Below are 17,762 nucleotides of genomic sequence, written 5' to 3'. Positions count from 1 at the left end.
GTTCTGAGCAAGAGTAATTGAAAAGGCACCAGAAAACAGTGTCGTCCTTCAAAGCAGGAAAGGGCCAGCTGGCTGAAAGGTAATGAAACCTCATTGTACAACACAAGGTGGACATTAACCTCCAGCCACGTGGGAACCCTGTGGATGGGTTGAAACATGCAGCCACCGCTCCTGCTGAGGGCCCGTTCCCCAGGACTGCCCCAGGGAGGCTGCAGAGCATCTAACATCCCACCACCTTTGCATACAGCTGCTGGGCTTTCACGAGCACATCCTTCCCTCTCTGGCTGGGCTCTCCGTCCCCATGAGATCCAAGCACGCCTGTGAGAAACGCTGCTTCTGGGCAACAAACATACAGAGAGTTTTCTCCTCGAGTGCCATCAACACGTCATCCTGCTGTCACCAAGCAGGACAAGAAGTCCTTGTGCAGACTCTGAGGTCCTTCCACAGCAGCATAGCCCGCACAACCCTTCCCTCACCCCAAAACTGGACTGCCATCAGCCTTTTCCTAACTAGATCAGGGATATGTTGGTTGGGATGCTTCATTTGACCTTTATTACTATGTTAACACTCAGGAAGAGAGGGAGATCTCAAGTAAAGGGAAAACCCAAGTCACGTATGGCTGTATAGGTTAAAGCCAGAGGTTTTGATGAAATCCCCCAGTAAAATAAATCAGCCACCACTGCAGACCCTGGAACAGAGACAGGGTCCTAGTCAGGCAGGAATTAACCGTCTCTGGGAAGTCTGGCACTCCAAAAGTTGATGTGATTTATAATACAAAACTCAGCTGTGATTTAAATAGACTGCCAGTCCCTACCGTTATCTCTTAATCAATGCCTGTTTTAACACACACCACCAGACCAGGAAGGCTGCCATTGAAAACAACCGCTTCACGTGCTGAAATACTGCAGAGCCATGATGCTGAGACCTGGGACCACAGCAGTTCTCACAGCCTCACCCACCAGCTATGTTTGTAGTCACGTTAGACTGTGCTCTTCAGCAGGAAAGCAGCGATAAGTGACCAGTCATTCTAAAAAGCCCCTAAGGCAGCTGATACAGAGAAGAGGAAGGGAATGGGATTAGTCTTCTGGTCCCTCCATGCAGGATGGGTGGGGAACAGCTCTAGCTGAAGTATTCCAGCTCTAGGATTAATCCCCCTCCCAGTTGCCTTTGCAGTTTCAGGAAGAGCTTGAAAGAGCTTTAAAAAGTCACTGGTTTTCACCTAGTCCAGCTATGCGATGTGGGGAGAGCAGATCGTTCGTGGAAGTACTGCCAGTGCCAAGTGTGTGAAAGCACAAGTCAGACCCCCAAAAACCATAGCGTTACCAGAAGAAACAAGATGGTTAAATATATATATATACATTTGGAACCTTTCTTTTTGCTTTCTGAGCCCAGGGGCTACTCTGAGACATCACTTCCCAGCTGTGGGGGTTATGAACAGTTTCTGTTAGGAAGACAGCCACTGTCTTCTTCTAACTATAGTCTCATGTAATCACCTGCTCCAGGAGCTTGGGTTTAGGGAAAGCAAAAAGGGTCATCTCAAAACTCTTCATAAAAGGATAAGATATGGAACACTATTTGAAGTAGTTAGTAGCAATGCTAGTTTGTTCAAAAGCATCTGGCAGTGCCCTCACAGATCACGTTTGGTACTGTCTAGTCTTCAGTGCATGAGGCGAGTCTTCCCTGCAAGGTCATGCTGCAGGGATGACGGTGGCATGACTGTGACCACTCACCTAGCCCAGGCAGGCAGGGCTGTCAGAGGGGAAGGCCACCAAGTCCAGCCTCCCATCACTTTGCAGGCTCATCCAGCCCAGGACTGAGCAATGACACTGCATGGTGACATCCAGTTACTGTGTCCCCGCTGCCCTGCATGTGCTCTTGGTCTAGGGCAGTGATGTAGATCTTCAGTGTAAGCAGCTCCTGCTCAGTTCCATTTAAATGAGGGGGAACCTGTCCATCCAGCTAGGTATTGACAGGAAAACTGGGAAGATGCTGAAGGACTTGTACCACTGGGGTGATTTACTCCACTTTCTCATGGAAAAGTTTGTTTATTGGTGCGGAGCGATATGTAATCTCAGTTCTAACTTAAAGCTTTGACTGTGTTAGCACACCCAAAAGGGATGGATAATTAAACACAAGTGAGAGATCCGTGCAGGCTAACAGGCAGGGAGATCAACAGCAATGCGGGAATAACAGAGAAGGAAAGCAGAACTTCAATAGAAAACAGTCTGGACTCAAAAAACCCTACAGTCAATGCACAGAGGAAAGACAAAAGGAGAGAGCATGTGAATGTCATCTCCATTTTGCAGATGTGGAAAAGCCCCAGGTGCTAATGTGACTGTCTGAAGCCACACTGTGAGACCACAGCAGAGTCAGCGACTCATCCTGGAATCCCTGTGCCTTCATCCAGTATCTTAACCGCAAGACCATCTGTATGAGATTAGAAAGTGCATGAATTTATTTAGCCCTTCCCAACATGCTGATTAAAAGTGTTTCTTTTAAACTTTAAAATATCCATGTCAGAAAAAAAGCTCACCCTGCATTACCAGCCCAGCCCAGGCTGCTATCTTGGGAAGCAGCAAAGAACCGTAGTGAATAATGCTGGTGAAAGTGGAGGTTGACAAACTAACATCAGGAGGCTGAGCAAGAGGATTCCCTTGCTCTTAAGCAGAGGGGAAGGATGATGAGCCAATAGGCAGTTATATATTTTATATATATATATATATATAAGCTAAGTTATCACACTGCAGCCCCTTGCAGCCCCCGAAATATGGGCAGTGCAAGGGGGCTTCTGGCCAGCCTGTGTATACGTATTTCTTCTCCACCAAACCCAGGACATAAAGGCCTGCCACCCCAGGATGAAGGTAAACACGCAGGAGGTTGGATGCACTTCTTGGGCCCAAGTTCAGATGTAGCTCCTTATCCCTAATGTCCCCTCCTGTGGGAAGACCTCCAGAGCCCCACAGGATCCCCTGTACGCAGTTTGGTGTGATGACCAGGTAGCATGTGGGTAGAAACCAAGCCCACTGCAAGCAGGCAAGGTCTTCCTCCTAAACTCCCTTAGCTCACTCCCATTTTCCCAGGAAACGTCATTGTCCCAAATAGACGGATTTCTTCTTTTCATCTTCCCAGTCACTGACTCTCTGAAAACTCCCCAGGTCCTCACTGCACTTAAGTCCTAGAAGCTGGAACAGACGAAAAGGCTAGAGACACCTGTCCATGGCTTGATTTCAGTCATATGCAGAGATGTTGCAAGAGGACAGTCCTGGAAAAGCATGGATGGAAGAAATCACCACGCTCGGTAGGTGATGGGAAGTAGATTACAGCAACAATTTGGCCTCTCTCCTGTACCCAGGCTCAAATCCATGAAAACCAAGGTCCTGCTCGAGATCCAAATGCCAGCTTCTTCCCTGCTTCATCACGCTAAGAGGCTCCCTCTGGCTGCATTTCTACCCCACTAACTGCCCTGATACGCCTCATATCAAAGACCATGGGATCAGGCACTAAACAGCGTTATGGTGCTGAAACTAACTGGGATGGGCCAGCTTGCCTTGGCAGCTTTAAACAGCCAAACGTCTGCAGCAGCTTCAACTCCAGCAGAAAAGCCAGGCAAGGGAGGTAGCTGGGTATGAAACCATGGCTACACGTCCCCAGCCTCCGTCTAAGTCCTGCAGGAGATTTACCATCCCCTGTCGGGGGGACACTGTCAGGCCTGACCATGTTGACAGCGTCCTTTTAATGAACCCTTGGGAGCAAAGCCCAGCACCTGAGCCACGGCTAGGCAGCCTGCGCGGCTGCGAGCCCAGATCTACCACTCCTATGAAAACCCCTAATGAGAGAAAGATGCTGCCATGGCTGGCCCCGCGCTGTTTACGAACGCTGTCTGGCAGCACAGCACGCTCTCTACCGTTTGGCTTCTGTCGGCAGGGGGGAGCGGGCGAAGGGAGGTGAGTCAGCCCTTGGCCCCTTGCTCCCGAACAGCGATCGCTAATGCAATTATCCCAGCACGGCCAAAGCACTGGGAGATCCTGCGGCAAACAAAGCTGAGCCTCTTTCCCCGCTGAACATCTGGGCAGCTGCTGCCACTCGAGTGAAGGCAGATGCTCTCGGCTATTCTGGGCAGGGCATTCCCACCCGGATAGCCTGCACGCTCCCTGCCCTCCGAGCATCCCGGGCTGCGACCGGGCAGGTGCACGGGGCAAGCAGCCGCCCCCGGAATGCCCACGGGTGGGCTGGGCGGTGTAACCCCGATGTTTAAAGGCAGGTATGGTTTTAAGGACAGGGCTGTGGTTTTGGAGCACTTGGGGATGGAGATGACAGTGCAGCTGCCCTTGGCGTGTGTCACACTGGTGCCTGCCCAAACCCCTTCCTTTCCAGTGCTGTGTCAGGGAGCCCAAAATGATCTCAGTCCCCAGGGCTGTCGCAAAGCTGTCTGAAGGAGCAGATCCCTTATTAACCCCTCCGTGGGCAGGCAGGAGGGCCCTGGCTGCGCAGTTTCTGCACTGCAGGAGCTCCCCACAGCCCCCTGCCATTGTACACATCCCACATGCTGCACCATGCTCCAGCCCCACCTGTCCCAGCCGCTGTGCCAAGCCCGTTAATTGCTTTCCTTAATAGCACTTTCATAACTTGCAGCCCTGATTTCCCCCTCAGCATGAGCCACACTCACCCACATGAGCACAGCCCTATTCCGCTTGTTCCCACCTCCTGGGATTTTCACAGACCTGCCTTTTGCTCCAAGCAAGACGATGAGACCCCAGGGCTCGAAACTCACCCGCAAACATGCCGTTGCAATGCCCTGCCTCAACAAGACCCTGCTTGGGATGGACACTAATAATGATAATAAAGTAAAGCCATAATTATTCAGCATGCTCAGACTTTGCCAGCAGGTGACGACTGCTGACCCACAGCCCAGCACCCCATGGGGAGGCTGCAGCCCTGTCCCTGGGGACCCCGCAGTCCATCTCCTGCCGTGGTGCAAGGGATGTGTGCGGGATCACAGCAATACTTGAGCGCTTTTTAGGGGTGCACTGCAAGACCTGCACCAGCTGAGACTGTCATACTCACGTTTGATGCAGCGGTTTGTGCCGGGAGCCGTGGTCCATCCTGGGCAACACTGTCTGCCGCAGACATTTGGCCTAAGCAGAGAGACAAAGCAGTGTGGTTAAGAGAAGGGGAAGCCGAGATCTTTCTGCAGCCAGCACCTCTGAGTCACCCGTAAAATTATTTCCTGCAGCATCTGATATTTCCTTCCAGATGGACCAGCAGCTGAGATCAAAACCAATGGGACAAGGGCTGAGTTGTTTAAGTGCTTGGAAAAGAAAACCCTAAGGACGATGTGAATGCTGCAGTGTGAGCGATCCCTCAGGGAGTATCTCCCTTTTGAACTGTCATTAGGCTGGGTTCCTGGCACCGCACTCAGAGGAACCATTTTCCTCCTGAGGGCAACTGGAAGCCGGCAGCCTGCAATTCCTAAAGATCTCATGGCACTTTGTGGTATTGGGGTGTAAGTTTGGCCCAATTCCAACCCTGGTCATAGCATCTCGCCTCCGCAAATGTCCCGAGCTGCTCTGGCCGAAGACAACGCTTCACTCTCCACCTAACTGCTGCCGCCTGTTGCTGTTCATTGCACAGCCCTACCCCAGGAGGGATGGCACGCCAGCAGCCGCACCGGCCGCTCGCCAACTTGCTCTCCCTTTGCGAACACTCCAGTCCCACGGTCGTTACCTGCCTCTGGTGCAGCGACCCCAGGGCTGGGGACTCTCCGATGCTGTAAAATTTGTGTCTACCCAACACGCACAGTGCTACACTAATTCCAGGATGCTCAAATAATTTCCATGGCTGTTAATTCCAGCATTTTGCTGCAGCAACTTTTTGACTGCCTTTACATAAATGACGTCCTCCTCACCTCTCCCATATTACGTGTTTTCAGGTGGCGATCACTGCCAACATATAGCTATTGGAGACAGTGCTGTGCCTCCAAGAGGGGCTCTGCAATGCCCAAGCAGGCAGCTAAGCTAAACCTTCCTCTGGTCACACCTCATATTTATATGTCTCTAACAAGAAGGAATAACAAGTTGCAGGTTGCTCTCCAAGCATCTTTACTCGTCATGGAGGGAAGGTTTTGGGAATATGTAACTTTCACATTTCTAAGTAGATGGGAGAGTACAGTCATCAGAAGATAATAAGTTAGAAACAGGCAGCCTGAACACTCTGGAAAGCCTCTGGAAACCAAGTGGGGAGTATGGTTTATTTCTAACGCTGGACAAGGCAGACAGAGCTGCTGACAGAATTTACAGGAACCATGGAAACATGCACATTTGTCTTCTGGATTGACTTTAACATGAGCACAGCAGGGTCAGAAGACGATCCTGCTCTGAACCAGCATCCTTGTGACTTCTGAATCCACATGGCATGAGATGAGACTCCATAAATGCCAGAGCTCAAGCTGTGGGGCTCACGTTTTAGGAGAGCCAAAGATGGTGTGTAGCAAGTTTGCCAAGGATTATTCTGGTGTTCGTGAATGAAGCTGCCTGCAGAGATACAATCTCTCCATGTGGGAAGGGGAAGTGGTCTGAGAAGCCACATCATTCCTAAAGCATTATCCAGCCTTCAGGATCAACATTTTATTAACCTGGGTAGATTTTTATAGGGAGAAAGCACTTAAAATCCCTCAGAGTGACTTCCTGCAAACAGAACAAGCCAAAGTAATTCTTGCATCCACTCACATTTGCTCTGGCTGGGCTACAGCAGCAATTTCCAGCTTTTTGTCCATCAGCCCAAAGAGATCTATGGGTCTCTTCTATAATACATCCCCAGAAACTATCCAAGGAAAGCAAACTTTCCTTCACTTACTGCGTAAGAGCCCACCAAAGACCTTAAACTTTTCAAAGATGTCCAGATCAGTAAAGAGAGAAAACCACTGAGCTGGAATAGGTCTTTAAGTAATTAAGGTCTGCTGAGGGACTCCACTCCAAGCAGCAGCATAAGCATCTTTGCTTAGACTGTCTCAGCTCCCATTCTTTCCTCGGCATGGCTGAAACACACCTTGCAAATCATATTCAGCCAGTCTGTTCAAAGAGCAAAGCCCTTGCCCTTTCCCACCTCAACTTACTCCCATAATCAGAGGTTGTTTCTTGTAAGGCAAAATAACTGCCTTCTCCAGAGAAGCTGTTTTGGCCTTGAATCACGCTATTAGTTCTTCATGGGATTAAACTTCAAATTTTATCTACATCTTTCACATGCATGCTGGAGGGAGCATGCTGCTAGCTGCTCTCAATGCCAACAGCAAGCCAGAGGTTATGGGAAGAAAGGTATGAGACTAAAAGAGAGAGGGGCCCAAGCCTGGATAGGATCACTCCTGAAGGCATGAAAACCCTGTTGGGTTTGGCACAAACCTCTCATTTACAGAGTCACTCTGTGTCACTGCCAGCTCCAGGCATGAGTTGCCAACCCCCAGGTGAAGGGAGATGCCAGCACCAGGGCGATGCTTCTTGAACGAGGACAGCCCAGCATGGGCAGAGGGGAGCAGCTTGGCAGGGGTGCCCTCAGAGGCAGGGGCAGAGGGAGTGCCTGGATGGGAATGTCTCTTCCTTCCATAACCTTCTGGATGAGAGGGTGGGCAGAGATGGAGGCAGGGAGGACCCCCAGAACTGGGCATGAGCACTTGGGAGGAGCAACATGTAGGTAGGAGTGGAAGGCAGAGAAGGACCACAACTGTTTCCTGATGAAAGCCCAGTAAGCAGGACCTCACCGAGCATGGGGTCTCAGGTAAGCAAGAGCATCAGAAGTGGGAAAAGAGCTATGGGGGCTTTGCCGCGTAGGACCCAGTCCTGAGCACATGTGGTTCTACTTAAAGCCTTTAGTTGACATTTACATGTCTCAAACACCATGTGGCTTTCACTTCCTTACAAAGAATTCAGAACTAATCTCAGGAGTTTTAAGGAGCATGGCACCTTTACAGCACGGAGGGACAGTGCCCCAGAGAGCGGCAGCCTGCAATTGCATCTGTCCTGCTGCAGTGCCATCACCAACGCTTCAGGCAAAAACGCAGCTCAGGTGTGAGCCACCTGTGGGGCACATCCAGCCCTGGGGCTCTCCATCCAGTGCCACTTGTGGAGAACAAAACAAGCAGCAGGGTCCCTACAGGTCTGGTGTCACCATCCCAGGGGTGGCTGCTGGGGAGCTACCTGTACACACCAGACAGCCAGTGGCCACCTCCCATCACACAGGGCTTTCCAAGGCAGCAGGCAGAGCTTCCCAGCAAGGGGACCTGCTGGGTGCCATGATGCACCAAGCCAAAGCCATGCTCGTAACTTCGAAGCAGTCAGCAGCTGTGCAAGGCTGAGCACCCAGGCTGCCTCCTGCTTACCTAGCTCTCGAGACTGGCAGCACAGCAGCAGGGAGAGGGGAACAGGACCCTTGCCCTCATCCTAGGCAGCCTGGGGTGCAGAGGGACCAAAGGTTGGGTGGGCACATAGAGGGGTCAGCAGCTCTTCCTGGTGGAAAGAAGCTCAACACAGCCCCAGATCAGAGCAGAGCAGAAGACAAGTCCTCACACAGGTCTCCCAAGCTGAAGTCACACTGAACACTCACACTATGTCATGCTGCACGGGGATGCCCTGTTCCCAGCGCTGCCACTCATGCCAGAACAAGCCTTGGGCAAACTGTCTGTCTTTCCTATCTCTGTCTCCTTACAAGTGGAATGGGTTAATTAACGTATTTACCTTCCCAAGGGCCAGGTCAGCTAGCACACCCTCTTTCCTAGGAAATGAAACAAACATTGCTGAGGAAGTTCCCAGGTGCTGGGACTTGATTGCCTGTAGCACTGGACTGCTATGAAGCTCATGGGCCACTTAGCACCTTCCAAAATAGTTCCCAGCCCAGCTCAGACCAGCGCAGAGAGAGACCATTTCCAACAGCCAGTTTCCCCTTTTGGAGAGAAAGGGGGCTGAACAGCTCAGCCAGCTGAATAGCCACAGTGCCAGAGAAAGCCCTAAGGTATAGCTCACTAGTGCAGGCATGGGCCTTCAGGTTTGCCTTTCTGACAAAATGCAGGGTGAGGCACTGGATCCACATCTCAGCCCCTGTTTCAAGTGCCAGGTATGCCCTGAGGTCTCCAAACAGCACGGGCAGTAAGCAACAGCAAACCAATCTTGCACCTCACTCCACAGCTAGCACGCACCATCCGTGCCCAGGTATAGTCCCCAGCAGGTCGTGAGAGCTTGGTGCGCAGGAGGTGTCAGGCAGTACTCACTGGCCTGTTCCTTTGCTGGGACAGACATCTCCCTGACACTCCTTGCAGAGCTGAAGCCAGCGCCGTGAAGCCTCCCTACATCCCGATGTACCGTTCATGGCCCTGACTGGGTGTGCCTGTACCACCTGCAGCTGAGCAAAGGAGCTGCAGCAAGCCAGTCCTTCACCACCTGCTTTGTTACAGCGGCCAGAGGCCACCTTCAGGATCAGGCCCCCGCTGTGCAAAGTGGTACCCAAGATGAGAACAATCTGCACGATTTTCGAGTCTGCAAGTGTTATCCAAAACCAGAGCCAAGCAACTGTAACAAGCACTAGGGGGATGGAAAACAAGAAAACAGTAGTAAGATCATGGCTTCACATAGTTTCAGCATGTGCACAGCCCCAGCGATGATCACATACTATTTCTGAAGCATTCAGTACAACCATTTTTTTTTCACCACTTATTTTAACAGCAACCCATGCATCATCTTCCAACTTCATGCGGCAGTGTTGCCAGATACACTGACTCCATTCAGGTCACTTACAGCACCCTCACAGAAGGCCAGGGGGACCATTAGATCATCAGGTCTGCCTTTCTACTGCAGGACAGTGAACTTCATCCAACTACATATGAAATATTTGCAGTCAGACCCAATGAAGAACATTAGCAAAAGGCTGCTGGCATCGATGAACCACTGAAAATTTTCTGCCAAGTCCACATCAGCATTAACTGCTTCCACTCCTGAGAAGTCCTATACACACACTGCAGCCAGAACCTATGTCCTACGAAGCCTGGGTAAAGCAGGACTATATAGCCACAGATGGTGTCTACAACAGCAATTAAGCAAAGAACTGGGGTGCCGAATGCATAATTAGAAAGCGGGAGGGAGAAGGAGAGAGTATGGGACTCCCAGCCTGTTACCTGGGGAGCCTCACACGCCCCTGAAAATTGTCCACCCAGGCACCAGAAGCGGAGACTTCCCCAAACCACTCCCCCATTTACCCACCTTCCTGATGTTGTGTACATCACCTGAGGATGATCACCGGGACCCACCCTTCCAGCCACGGGGCAGAGGAATGAGGTGGGTCACATCCTGGGAGACACAGAGGTGGAGGGAGATCCCTACAGCATCCTCCCAGCAGGACTGGACAGCCCAAATCAGGGATGCATCCAGCACGCGAGTAAAACCATAGCTGGCACGCGGCAGGGCTTGGGAGCTCCTTACCCCATCACACTCACAAGGAAAATCTTTCCTGGCTGGGGAAACAGGCAAGTTAAGCAGAGCACAGCAAAGCAGAGATGCTTTTGGGCTGGATTGATTTCCTCACTCAGTATTAGAAAATGGTCGTTTTTTGCAGTATTTGCTGTGGTGTCAGGAGTCGCCTCACAACGAACCTCCAGGAGCAAATACTAAAATCCGGTTGTTGCAAGGCTTGCAGTTGGACGCACTCATGAAAGGGTGTGAGCGGTCCCACCTGCAACAAGGTCAGCTGCGAGCAGGGTGGCAGACACATCCAAATGGTCCCCAGGAAAGAAACTCTATTTTGGGTATTCCGCTATCAAACAAAGTGAGAAAATAATTATCCAGAAAAGGATATAGTGCTAATAAACGGGTTTTTTAACCATAGGACTGTGAAAGGCCCCTGGAGGTACCAGCAGAGAACTCTGACTGGAGAATCAGGAAAAGCAACCCACGCAGAAGTTGAGATTTTAAGCCAAAGTAACTGTATAAATAAATAGCACCAGGGTTTAGTGCAGCCTGCAAAGCTACCTGAGTAAGGGAAAATGAAGGTTGTCATACTAGAGAGTAGTAAGAGTTCAGTGTAAATAGCAGAACAGAAAATATCCCACCTGGCAAAAAAATGAAACATCATGAAATGAAGTTTTTTAGGGGCCCTGAATTTCCTGGATGGAAACGTGTCCGGTGCAGCATGGGGCGTAATAAGATGGATGAGGTGGAAGGACAGAGTCTCACCAAATGGCTGGAGGCAGCAGCAGTTAGCTTTCCATGAGGAGTAACGCCATGTGGTTACTCACGGACAATTATTTCAGCTAGACTTTCTCATAAGCTCCAAAGACAGTAGGTCATAGAGAAGTTTAAAAAGTGCCGATTTGGACTCCAGAGGAGATGGAAAGCTACTGATGACAAACCATTATATGCGCTTTCCAGAGTTCAGGTTCCTGGGGATGGGAGCAAGCCCCGCATCCCCAGCCCTCATCTTCCAGGGAAGAGCAGCGGCAGACAGCACAGCACAGCCTGCGTGGGGAGCACAGCACCAAGGCACAGCTCTTCCTTCCCCTAAGTTGGAGGAGCAGCACCCTCTGATACCCCAGGAAGCCAAATCTAGCTGGTAACAGGTCAGCAGCGTGTGAGTGCTGGATCAACCATCCCCGTTTACACCCTTGATTAAGGGATGAAAGCAGGCTACTTGCAAAGAGGTCCAGCACTCTTTCGAGCATAGCTTGCACCGTGGGGCTGCCCACCTGCTCCCCATAGCAGCGCGGGCCAGCTGTTGTCACCAGAGGCAGCTGCAGCCTGAAAACCTGGTGGAGACAGTTCAGGGTAGTCATTGAAAAGAAACAGGCTACATCTCAGATGACTCAAATCTAACTGAATTGCCACATGACCCCAAAGCAATGCTGACAACACTCCGACTACAAAATTTTTCTGAGCCCAAAAAACCCCAAACCTGACTGAGCAGGACTGACTGTTCCCAAGACTCTTGTTCTGGGTGGCCGACAAACCAAGGCTAATGGACTGGGTAAGCCAAAATCTGCTCAGTGCCTACCTGCCATTGACTAGCTATTAGCAATAAATACTTTAGGGATCAAACGTAATGGAAGTAGAGCAAGTTTGGTGCTTCTGCGGATTGTTGAAGTAAAGCACACAGAGTGGCACAGAGAACATCTCTTGAAATTTTTCAAGGAAGCGTATAAGGGAGAGAAAAACATCAGAGATGGAGCCGCCTTTTGTACTGTAGCGAAGCTCCGCACCTGATGTTAGCAGAAGACATTTCAGCCCATGTTCAGATCTGGCCCTCGGCATCCCCCTGGCAGGGCTTACACAGAAAGCAGACACATGCTGCCGCATGGTTTGGCCAAACTGCCTGCGTGACAGCTTCGGTAGCCCTTCCCAGCTGGCCGAGCAGCTCATCATGAGGGGCATCAGCCACGGGGGAGCAGAGAGGGAACTGCAGAGGAGGGGGCCCCCAGGGCCCAAGGGTACATCAGCACTGCGCCAAACGTCCCGCTCGCAGCTCCCCTCGCAGCAGAGCAGCTGGCCTTGCCATATGATCTCCCCTCCACCTCCACAGGGCCGTAGCCAGAGACTGGAGCTGGAAGCGGCCCTGCCAGGCAAGTCATAGGAAGCCTCCCCCGGCTGAGCCAGCTGAAGCCATGGGAAGCTGCCGCGCGGAGTGCTTACAAGGGGCCCATTACGGGAGGCAGGAGCCAAGAGGCCAGGTACCTGCAGCAAGAGCGGCAGCAACCAGGCTCCATCCTGCAGAGCCAAGCGAGCACCTCCAGCCTCTCCACACGCATACGATGGCCAACCCGCTTCCCTACCCTGGCAGCCCCCATCCCACACACTTCCCGGGATGGCAGTGGGCAGCCCCAGAGAGCAGCAGACCGACACCCCACCGCGGCCCGACTTGCCGAAGTCCTGATGGTCAGCGCAAGGGCATCACATCCAACACGCTTGTCAGCCACACATCCCCATGCGACAGGCAGCCGGCAGCGTAGCATCACACCCACCCACACGCGCCCGCACACGGATACACATGCGCCCGACGGATCGTGCACCACACGTGCGGGACAGATGCGCGGCACAGGAACGAGCACCGAGGGGGGTCCTGCTCCCCTCCACAGCCCGGGGCTGGAGCCAGCCGAGGGGCAGCATGGCCCAAGCCCCCCACGCATCACCCCTGCATCTGTCCCGGCACAGGCAGTGGGGCAGCTCTCGTGAGGATGGAAAGGTGGGATGCAGCGAGACGCAGCACGGGACTCAGGACGGGCAGCCGGCCCCTTCACACGGGGCTCCCCGGCGCCGGGACCACCGGGGCTCAGGCCACGCACCCCCAGCAGAGTCCCCACCCCCGGCCGCAGCACTTACCCTGCCATCCTCCCTCTGCCGCTTGGCTCCTTCGCCCGGGCCACGACCCGGGCTTTCAGCCCGCTGCCCTGCCGCTGGCGGGGGGCGTCCGGCCGGCTCCTCTGCCCCCCGAGCCCGGCATCACCCGCCTGGCCGCGGGGCGCTGGCAGCCCGCCCTCGGGACGCTGCCGCCGGCCCTCGCCACCGCTCGGGCTCCCCGCGGCGGCCGCGGAGCCGCGGTCCACGTGGAGGGCGGCGGGGAGGGGCCGTACCGGCGGGGGGGGTCCGGGCGCCGGGGACAGGCGCTGCGCCGTGCCCGTCGCCGCCGGGGCAGTCCCCCGGCCCCGAGGCCGCGCCGCGCCCCCGGTGCCCGGCTCCAGCCTGGCCGCGGAGTCCGGCCGGCAGCCGGCGAAGCCCAGGAGGACGGCGAAGGTGAGCGGGAGCAGGCTGGCGGCGGCGCCCCGCATGGTGTCAGCCGGCGGCGGGGGCGGACGGGCGGCGCGGGGCGCTCAGCGCCCGGCGGGCATGGTGCGGGGCCGCGGGCACCGCCGGCTCTCGCCCCGCGCTCAGCGCCCCATCCCGCGCCGGGGCTCGCCGGGACCCGCCGCCCACCGGGGCCGGGGGCGCGGGGCTGCCGGGCGGCCCCCGCAGGAGGAGGGAGAGGAGGAGGAGGAGGAAGCTCGCCCGGCTGCCAGCGAGCTCCCGCGCTCCGCAGGCAGCTCCGAGCACCTTCGCGCCTGCCTCTGGCACTGGCAGCGCCTGGAGGGGATGGAGGGTTTTATTTTTGGAAACCTCCCCCTTTTGTGTCTTTTTGATGCTGACATCCCCCCTCTCCAGAGGACACGGCTCGGCCCCCCTCCTTAGGAGAGGAGACATTCCAGCAACACCCACTTTGGCAAAGGGAAACAAACTACAACAGAGAAGCCTTAACCCCTGCCTGCCTGGCCGGGGAGACCCGGCCGCTGCCTGCCCGGCAGTCGGCGTGCGCCCCCGGAGCCCCCCCGGCGCTCGGCCCGCAGCGAGCCGCCGGCTGCCGCCGCAGTGGAAGTGCTGGCTGGGGGGATACGCCGCTGCCCCCCGCAGCGGGGATTTCTGGAGCCGCATCAGCACCGCTAGCCCTCTTGCTGCGCTTGATGGCATCTCACAGGAGAAAGCCACGGCAATGGGAAGAGCCTTATTTGCCATCCTGCCCTGACTACACAGCTCTCAGATCCCCTCAAGCCAACTCCGGGCTTTATGCTCTTCCTTGTGTAGGTGCAGGCTAGACAAGGACCCACCTAGAAGCCCCAGGCCCTTCAGCTAAGAGAGATCTTTCAGGAGACATATCCAGCCAGTTTAGAGTAGAAGTCCATCCCTCCCCCTGCGTGGGCACCTGGAAGTTGAGGGATGACTTCAAATGACTACTTTATAGGCACTGAGAAAGGCTGAGGGAAGGGTAGGAAGAGGGCGAAGGCAGGGGCACACATCCCATTTCAGCCACAGACATGAGCTTGGCCTTGTCCTCTGCCACATCTCTGCTGCTCTCTTCTGCCCTTGGCCACCTCGGGCAGGGAGCAAGTCCTCCCAGAGGAGTGCAGGCTCTGTCTATTTGGAGTAGGCTCATTCTGGCCCACAGCAGCAGGATCTATGAGCTTGGTGGGTGGGTAAAGACCTCTCACTGCATCTCTGCACACAAGGAGGCAGAGGGCAACGCAGGTGCTCACAGAAAGGAGATGCTCACTGGGCCTGTGTCCCTGCAGAGGGTCTTGTGGCCAGTAACACTTACCAACCCATGCCAAGCTCAGGCAGACAAATGGTGCAGCTCACCTGATGTCCCAACCTTGAGTGCTGTGTCTGGATGCCTGCAGGAGAACATGAGGAACTCTGCGTGCGCACTGAGTGATGCTTTAGGTGTACCCTTCACGTCTTTCAGCAGCCCATGGGGTAGGGGCTCCTTCAGCCAGATGCTGCAGCTTACTCACCAGGTTTAAAAGGGAAATGGTCATACCAGCACCAGCTGTTGCCCCCTGCCCACTGCACCCCCAGCCCCTTACAGCACCCAGTCCCACTGATGCTCCTTTTCCTCCAGCCTCTTCCACTGCTGGTGCTGCCTCCCCTAGCCCCCACCAAGCCATCTGCTTCCCAAAGACTTTGTGGCAGAGATGTCCAGCTCCCCCAGCACCTCCTGCCTCCGCCCTGGCCTTCAGCAGTTGCACTCCTAAAGCCTCTCCCACTTGAAACCAGTGGCTTCAGCTCCCTTCTTCCCATCGCCCCTTGACTTTTAGGCCCTCTCGGAGCGCAGCCATCCCACCTCCTCGGGATGAGGGCATTGCTGCCTGCCCTCCAGGGCGCACAGAAGCCAGGAAAGGAGTAGAAGCACAGGGAATGAGTCCCCCAAAAGCACACTGGCTCTGGACCGGAGTTCCAGATGGATCACATCCCCTCTGGCTGGGGTCCTGCAAGAGAGGGAGAGGCGAGGTAACTTGGCAGGTGAGCAAGCGCAACAGAAGCGATAGGGCTGAGTGCATTCGGGTTCTGACCTTGGCGCTGGCAGCTGGCTTTACAGGGCAGCGATGTCAGAGGAAATACCAGCGGGTGCTTTGGCACTTCCTGGGACGCCACCAGCTCACCAGCCCACCCTGCCAGGGCAGAGCCACTGCTTGGCCAGGAGCTTGCATGGCCCTGGATGCTGTGAGCAGTGAGTGCCCGATAACAACCATGGCTCATTTCTTTGTTCCGAGGAAGAAGAATGTCCTTTCCATCCTCACCTAATTACTTTCTTATGCAGCAGCGGAAAGAATGCTTGCGCCTAAACCTGACACGAGAAAATTATCAACGCCATAAACAAAGCCATAAACAAAGCAGCCAAGAGCCCAAGCAGTGCTCAAATCTAGAGCAGGCAACCCTGGAGCATACTGACTTGGGATGCAAGTGGATTCCTCCTGTCTGGAGGTGCTGGGTCACCCCAGGGAAGATGGAGACTCACGGCACCCCCAGGAGACCACACCTCCACAGGAGCCTGCACTTGGAGCCCTGACGGTGGCAGGGCTGCAGGAGCTTGTGCTTCACTAACAGAGCTGGCAAACGAGACGTGCAAACCCAAGGAAGCCATCGATGGCCCTCCAGTACCTCTTTGCAGCTGGCTGTAGCGGAGCCTGGCCCAGGGAGCTGGCATCCCTTCTCAAATCAGCTTCACTCCATGTTTACAGTAACCCTCCCCACAGCTGGACACTGCGCTCCTTCCAGCCTCACACATGCAAACACTCCTGTGCTCTGCTGGGACATGCTGGTGCCGTTTGATCCCATGTTAAGCGCTGTGGCAGAGCCGGGGCTGGCTGAGGGCACAAGGGGCTGCAGGCACAGGCGCCTGGGGAGGGGAGCGACCACATTCCCAGTGCAGGTGGGTGATGTCCAGGTGCTCAGGCATGGGCTCGCTGCCTCTCGGCCCTATGGCTCGTTTCATATTTGGCCATCCCTGAAAACACACCCTTTGGAAAAGGGGAAGCACAGCACATGGGGAGTCATAGCTCAGGCTGGGCTTCCGCGTGCCGCTCAGTGGGGGCTCAGCAGGCAAACATGAAATACCTCATTTCTTAGGAACTCGCACAGGCAGAATGCGGACAGTCAGGCTGATGGTTGCTCAGATCGAACCCATGCCCAGGAGGAGATCAGCAGCAGAGAGAGGATGGGGCAGCAGGCTGGTAAGCATGGTTTGACAGCCTGGCCTCCATCAGCAGGGAGCACAGGGCTCCTCCGCAAGGGGCCAGCTGCAGGTGGGCAGCTCGAAGTCCCCTTCACTGCCTTCACTTCCCCTTAATTCACTGCACGAGCTTCTAGGCAGCAGAGATGGCACCAGAGGAGAGGCTGAGGGCAGCTGCAGCTGCAGTACCTCTCTAAGTCCATGCTTTCCAGAGCCAGAGCACCAAGGTGAACGAGGCAGACTTGGGGGCCAGCACAGAAAGCAAAGGGCTTATCAGATCCTGCAGAGAAGAGCAGCAAAGGTGGACTATGCTGATGGCATAGCCCTTCTCACCTGCCACTGCTACGGCAGAGATGAGGGGTGCTTGGGCAGCTGAGGATCAAAGCCACAGGGCCAGAGGCAGAAGGGTCAAGGTGGGCTGAGAGATGAGCACGAGTCACATCTCCCTGAGCCCTCTCAAAGGACAAGGAGGTAAGGGGGTCTTCAGGACTGCACTGATGGGGGTCCCTCTGTGGCAGGACCCCTCAGTGCTCTCATTCCCCTACCCACTTGCTCCACACCAGCTCTGCATGACTCCCTTGGGGGGTAGCACCTGGGAGCCATGCTTCCAGGGCCAGTTGGCCCCCAGATGTGGCTCCTGGCACTGTATCCCTTAGATTAATTAGCCCCCTTTCTCTTCCTCTTTAGAAGGGTTCACAACCCACATGTGCTGCTTCCTCCGCTGTGAGCAGAACCCTAACACGCTGCAGATGGGACACATT

General features: G+C 54.6%; 1 protein-coding gene across 1 annotated transcript in view; it reads right to left on the bottom strand.

Moving 5' to 3' along the window:
- Positions 1-14,052, bottom strand: part of LTBP2 (latent transforming growth factor beta binding protein 2) — a 73,904-nt gene extending 59,852 nt beyond the window's left edge. Inside the window, exons 1-2 of the mRNA XM_027795976.2 lie at positions 13,344-14,052; positions 5,065-5,135 (exon numbers count right to left, since the gene is read on the bottom strand). Of these exons, the coding sequence (XP_027651777.2) occupies positions 5,065-5,135; positions 13,344-13,789 (517 nt within the window). The 5' untranslated portion in view covers positions 13,790-14,052. The remainder of the gene's footprint in view (positions 1-5,064; positions 5,136-13,343) is intronic.
- Between the last annotated feature and the right edge of the window lie 3,710 nt (positions 14,053-17,762).

The sequence above is a fragment of the Falco peregrinus genome, chromosome 1 (assembly GCF_023634155.1).
Source record: "Falco peregrinus isolate bFalPer1 chromosome 1, bFalPer1.pri, whole genome shotgun sequence".
In the NCBI taxonomy this organism is placed as follows: domain Eukaryota; kingdom Metazoa; phylum Chordata; class Aves; order Falconiformes; family Falconidae; genus Falco; species Falco peregrinus.
This window is presented reverse-complemented; position numbering and strand designations above follow the sequence as displayed.